The 6,910-nt window shown below is 32.0% G+C and overlaps 1 protein-coding gene across 4 annotated transcripts in view; it reads right to left on the bottom strand.

Moving 5' to 3' along the window:
• The window catches only part of NECTIN3 (nectin cell adhesion molecule 3), a 131,783-nt gene that overhangs the window by 61,885 nt on the left and 62,988 nt on the right, over positions 1-6,910 (bottom strand). For 3 of the 4 annotated variants that reach the window (XM_017882328.1, XM_017882325.1, XM_017882331.1), the window contains exon 8: positions 2,185-2,257. The exons of the other annotated variant lie outside the window; for it this stretch is intronic. In XM_017882328.1, coding sequence (XP_017737817.1) covers positions 2,200-2,257 — 58 coding nt within the window. In that variant the 3' untranslated portion in view covers positions 2,185-2,199. Of the gene's footprint in view, positions 1-2,184; positions 2,258-6,910 lie in introns of those variants that run through there. 4 annotated transcript variants of the gene reach the window in all.

Below are 6,910 nucleotides of genomic sequence, written 5' to 3'. Positions count from 1 at the left end.
ATCTGGAGAATAAGATAGAGAAAAAGATGAAAGTAATTTTAAGTTTGTACTCTAAAAGGTAATTTTAAAATCAGTATTCTCTAATATAAATGACCAGTAATACAGACATTTAGCACTTTTATTCTCTTAAAATAAAAAAAAACTATTAACAAAATTGAAAATTTCAGGTGCAAAACAGAAAATATCTCATATCAAAAAAACATTGACATTGGACATTGTAAATTTTGAAAAGTATTTTAAAATGTAAATATTAAAACAGGACTTGCACAAAATTTCCCTTAATTCATGCACATTTAATACAAAGTGCACTAAAATAGCTTCTCTACAACATTAAATAGAAATTCTTACTATCTCCTGGCCATAAACATACGTCATCTCTGAATACCAACTTCTCTTTCCCACACTGCACCACAATTTTGTAAGAAAGGATTTAAAAAACATATTTGGCTGTTAGCATTTCACACTTCTCCCAGAAAATTGAATCACAATTTTATGAACTCCCAAATAACGGAATGTACTAAAACTATTAGAAGTACTACATATTTTCAAATGTTAAGTATTAAGGAATGTAACAAAACAATCTTTATGTGTAAGTATTACTTTGACAATTTCGGCTATATTAAATCCAGTAACTAAATTTTGTGGAGATTCGTGAATTACAAAGTTCCTTCACACATCTGATTTTGTTTTGTCTTTCTTACCAACAAAAAAAAAGATACTGAGATAACATTCTATAAATAAAGATATTGCAGTTCTGAAGTTAAATAATCTGCCAAGACCATTCAATCAATGAATAGTAGAGAGCACAGAGAGAAATAAAGTTAGGTTGGAGGGTAGAAGCCTCCACTGTTACCCCTTGTTGGAAGACAAGAATGTTTTTGTTAACATTAATATAGACTAATGAAGAGGTCTCAGCTTTGCTTAAATTGACATAATCTTCACATATACTCTTAAATAACTGCAATAATTGTTGGGATCCAGACACAGCAAAGTTACAGAATTAGCACTGTTGGTTTTGAAATATGTTTCACCTACTTACCATGATAGTATTCCCATATAAATACATAAGTATTTTCCAATTCTGTTTTATTAAAATGTGGGTAACATGGTAGTTTAGATTACCAAAAGAATGTTTTACTTTCTTTCAAATTATAAAATGTCTTCAGAATACTAACAATCCTGAGTTTATTAATGGCTTATTTTGTTAGACTCATTTTGAGATAAAAATCTTACACCAGTAAGTGCAAGTCACTCATTTCAATAACGTTTCCAATGTATAGATTCTGAAACATTATAACCCAATCATTCATGGTGACCTTCATTTGCTAATACCAGCCTGGTTTATCTATTGTTGCTCAATTTTCTAATCTATCTCTATTTGGATATGTACTAGATTAAAAAAAAAAAATTGAAATCCAGTACATCCAAATATCATTCTGCACTTGTAAATGTGAGATTTGGGATGACCTATGGATAATCTCTATTATCATTTCCCCCACCATATAGATTATAGCTTTGACCACTGAACACAGCCATAAAGTAGATGGTCATACTCAATCCTTAATAATAGGCCAGTTAAAACTATTAAGATTATGCCATTTGACCAAGGTCATACATCTCTAGTCAGTGGCACAAATAAAAAATACTAATTGTCCACTACGTTATTTACTCCACATCAATTATTCTAAAGGTTTTCCTCTCTTGGAAATTTTTCTTTTGCTAAAGACGACCTATCGTTTGCCCAACTGTACAGAATTTAAATTTTTGTTCTTATTTTGATGACAATTTTCTTCAAAATTGCTTTTGAAAAGTTCATGTTACTCTTTGAGTGAGGCCAAACTGAGATTCTCAATCTAGAGATTACAAATTTTTATCAAACTATACATCTCCTCTAAGAAAGCCTTTCATTTAACTTCAGCAATAATCTGAGGTTTGGTAGTGCTGTGTAATAAAACAACATAATGTAGACTTTTAATCTCTTTAGTTTCCAACTTTAAATACTATTTTTAATATATTCAAGTAATGCTTGTCTACATATATATTATTTCTTAAACATTTTAATTACAATCTACCTAATTTTGTCACACTAGTCTTATAAAATTTTTAGCTCTAGGATTCTGTGAGAGTTGACTGTATCACAACACTTCCTTCTATCTTAATTTAGGCATCTTCATTTCACCTGGTTCCATTCATTCTTTATCATATGTATCCTCTTTCTCTGATACCTCTTCGTAGTATTAGAATAGGCTGGTAGCTGCTGAAATGAGCAAATGGAGGACAAACTAGATATGAATCTATTTCCCAACTAGATAATCTACTTTATTTAGGTCAATTGATTATGCTAAATATGCATATGGGTTATTTTTCATGTTTGCTTTTCTGATTCTAATTGAGGGAAAAAAAGAGGTAAGTACTTAAGGTGTTAATAATTTAAGGGTATTAACAGTTGATGAAAACCAGTATGAAAGCAAAGGAGGTGCTTGAATCTTCTACATTCAAGTATTTTGATGAAAATTGATAATTTAGCCCCAACACTGTTTCCCACATATCGCAGATGAAATAAACAAGTATTCTGACGAAAATTGAGAATTTAGCCTCAACACTGTTTCCTGCATATCTCAGCCCAAATAAACACATACATACTACATAGACTCTGTATTCCAACCAAACCACTACAGAGGAAAAAAATTAAGTGATCAAATGTATAAACACAGCATTTTTAAACACTAAGGTAGTTTACTGAGTGAATAACATGAAACATTACCATCAACCTAAGGAGATGTTCTACTAAGAGCAATATATGCTTACAAGAGGCAGAAAACAAGACAAAAATTATAGAATATTTACCATTAAAAGACTGGTGCATGCATTGCTAAAAAGACCAGCTTGCTGTTATCACAGTAGTAATGGTAACTCATACTCACTGGAAACTTACCTCCAAAAACAGAAAAAGAGCATTCCCCAACACAAGATTATACTGCCACACTTAATTAAAAGACAGCATGCACATGTCTTCTGGGGAAGATGTTTAAAAATCAACTAGCTACCAACCATAAAAAAATGAATATGGATATAAGAAATGATTTAATTATTTTTTAGAAAAAAGTACACAAATATTATAGATAATAAATTGAAGTTTTTTAATCATTCATAAATAATTTTTTAACGTAAAGCTATTGAAACATGTGTACACCTAATTCACATCTAAAAAAACTGAGACACGCCCTATTTTTTCTCTTCAGGCCCTTTGACAAAACTTTAGTGATGGCATCACAGGTTTATGTGTTTGTCTACAAAGTTATCTTCCCACCTTTGATTTGCTTCCATACTATATATTATTGTATTACCAATTTTTCCCCATAAACAATCCCATTCTCCAATTGTAACAGCCCCTTTAATGTTTATCTTCTCAATATGACTTATTAGCTTTTATATCCATCCAAACATTTACGTCTCACTACTTATTTATTAAAGTGCTCTATTTGGATCAGGTCAGTCTCCTCAGCCTCTCAACCAAAAAATTACCCCAAGCACCTAGTATGTGTCAGGCCTTGTGCTAAGTGCCAGGAACGCAGGGATAAATTTTACGTGGTAATAGCAAAATCCCCCAAAGTAGAGTCAAAGAATCCACAAAATATACATCATCCAGTAAGTATAGAAATATTACCACTTATCTTCAAAAAAGACATTTCATGAAAATAATTGTTTATTAGTATATAATACATGGATTGGCATTGGTTGCTCCCCTTGTCCAAGTATCAGGTGTTTTCCTGTCACACAGAGCGCCCACTGTATCTATGGTGAGAGTGAAATGGGATAGTTCCAGAACAAATTTAAGTAGACAGCACTTCACTTGGTTGTTCCTTCACGTCTTGTGACACGATTCATGAGAGCTCAGCAGAATGAACTAGTGACTTATCTAGATTCAGCCAGTAGTCAAAAATGTAAAGGAAGAATTGTATGAGTGTCCCATGTGACAGGTAAACAGCTAAGACACATGGACTCTGTGGAGGTATCAGTGCTAATCTACATGTTATATACTAGAAAGCATTTATTCCCAGTATCATTCCTGCAAATAACTGGCAAAAAATTCCCACATAACACTAATACCGGTACTAATAACTGGCAATACAGGTATCTTACTCTTAATACACAAATTTTATCAGTTAGCTACAGTATGAAGTAAAATTTGCATGGCAATCTAACCAGATGTAACAAGTCAACCAAAAAAAAAGAAAAAAAAAAAAAGATCAAATGCATCAGCAGACCAGTTAAAATATATTTACATTTACTTATTAACAATAAACCTCATACTAAGCCTATAATGTGCTGAAAGAGTAGCTAATGTGAAGGAGATGTTATTGATTAGCAAGACACTGAACAATCAAATATCTAGGACATAAAGATGCACTCTAAAAATAGTGGTTGGGATGAAAACTGTTAACATCCAAACAATGTACTTCTTCCATTTGAATCTATTTGAGAGGTGGCATTTTAGTTATCACATCTAAAAACCAAGTATCAACATACACTGACCATGATATGAGACCTTTCAATCACTGAATCAAAAGGTATAAAATTGAAAATAAAAAATGCATGAAGAACAATCATGTAGTTTTACCGAAAGTTTTAGTAATAAAAAAGTTAACTTTTAAAATGAAATGCAATCATACTGTTTCCCCCAAATCTTAGTTTTAGTGAGAAAAAATTAACATGTTAAATATATCATCAGATATCTAAAATTTCTATTTTTGAATATTTTATAATGCATGTAACAAACTGCTGTAGTAGCTCATGTATAATGGGAGTACATACTAATTTTGAACTGGTAGGTACACTTAAAGGAGTTTTCACTCATCTGGAGAAGAGGAGAAATAAAAACTAGAAGAGGATGTGAGGTTATGATAGACGAAGTTGATAGGAAACAGCATGACAATTATTCAGACATCTAAGTATATGATATGGTAAAAGAACAGGGTTAATTGATCTAGGCATCGAGCACCAAATGACAGCAAATATCACACACAAAAAAGTAGGCATTATGGGCTTTCTGATGGAAAAACATAGCACCACTTATGTATGATGTAATCTTGCTTTCAAATTAAACCTCAATCTAACCAAGGCTCTAGATCTCACTACCAATTTACAGAAAACACAGAGGGATGTGTGTGGAATGCAAATGGCAGACTTTAAACCAGAAATATTTAGAACAAATGAAGCAGTTTCTTTAAGAAATAAATTGCAAGGGAAAATGGGGTGGGGGGTAAATCGAGTAAAAGATATTTCTATCAATCACCATGAATGGATCATATTTGGAAAACCTGATTAAAACTGCAAAATACATATGATTAGAAATTTGAATGCTCACTTGATACAATGTTAGGGAATTATTAATTTTTGGTGTAATAATGATGCTGTGGTTTTTAAAATGGTCTTTATCTTTCAGAGCTATATACTGATTTATTTACAGCTGAAATAAAATCAGGAGGGATTATATAGGTAGGGGTCAAAATGGAATAAGACTGACCAGGAATTGATGATAACTGAAGCTAGTACATGGAGGTCCATTTCATTATTCTGTCCTATTTTGTATAATTTTCCATAATAAGAAGTTTTATGTTGTTGTTGTTTTGTTTTCCTTTTTTAAAGAGAGACCAAGTCACCTAGATCCTACTTTTGGCTTTTAGATAAAACTGTCACTTTACAATTAGGTTTTCCCTGGGATATTTCTCGTAATTGAGACTGTACAACTTGCATTATTATGTCTATGTAGCAATACTATGCATATAAGGAAATGAGGCTCTAAACTATTCTCAAGTTTTGAAGATTACATTCTAAAGTTATTGCTCTAAAAGGTCATTGCTCTAAAAGGTCACTTTCAATCAGCTTCATTAGCAAACAGCCAGAAAAAGCAGCAGCTATTAACTAAAAGGCAAATGAAACAAGATATATCCCAAAATTGAATCATGTTTTATCCTTCTAAATTGAAATAAACATAACTGTCACGAAGGTTCAAGAAAATAAATGATACCTAAGGGAATACAAGGCAAAGCTTTTGTAAACAATTTTGGTTTCAAGCTCTTGATAAAAACCTAACACTACTCAAGTCAAAGTGGTCAAGTCAAAGTTTATATGTACTTCCCAAAAAAGCAGATGACTGGACTATAACAGAAACAAACAAACAAACAAACAAATATATAAACAGAAAGCATTTTAAAAAAACAGATAAAAGTTGGTTTACTGTGCAAACCCCTCAAAGACTGTTTCATGCATGAATTTTTTTTTGGGGATACCAAGAAGGGAACAAAACAATCCAGTCTAATTGTGTATTATCAAAGAAAACCCTGGTCAAAATAGTTTAAAAAATACAGTTTAAAAGCCAGAAATAGGAAAGAAAGTGATGCATCACAGGTGATTATAAACAATTCAAAGCAATGGCATTTCTAATCAAAGTAGCTCACAAAAATAAGTAAAAAACATTAAATGTCAACTTAAGAAATAACCTTATAAAACGTGTTAATTCCAAATTAAAAGCCAATATATAAAATTTGACTTATGCCAAAGTAATAGCAAAAACATCTAAAATGGGTTTTAAGAGCTACAGCTACAGAGATAATTTATAACTATGGAGAACGTTAATTCATTACTGGGCATTAAATGGTTAATTAAAATCAAATATTAAAAGGATGAGTTTGTGTCCTTTGTAGGGACATGGATGCAGCTGGAAACCATCATTCTTAGCAAACTATCACAAGAACAGAAAACCAAACACCACATATTCTCACTCAGAGGTGGGAACTGAACAATGACATCACTTGGCCTCGGGAAGGGGATCATCACACTCCGGGGCCTATCACAGGGAGGGGGGTGGGGGGAGGGATTGCATTGGGAGTTATACCTGATGTAAATG

This window comes from Rhinopithecus bieti, unplaced genomic scaffold, assembly GCF_001698545.2.
Source record: "Rhinopithecus bieti isolate Rb0 unplaced genomic scaffold, ASM169854v2 scaffold_777, whole genome shotgun sequence".
NCBI classification, from domain to species: Eukaryota; Metazoa; Chordata; class Mammalia; order Primates; family Cercopithecidae; genus Rhinopithecus; species Rhinopithecus bieti.
This window is presented reverse-complemented; position numbering and strand designations above follow the sequence as displayed.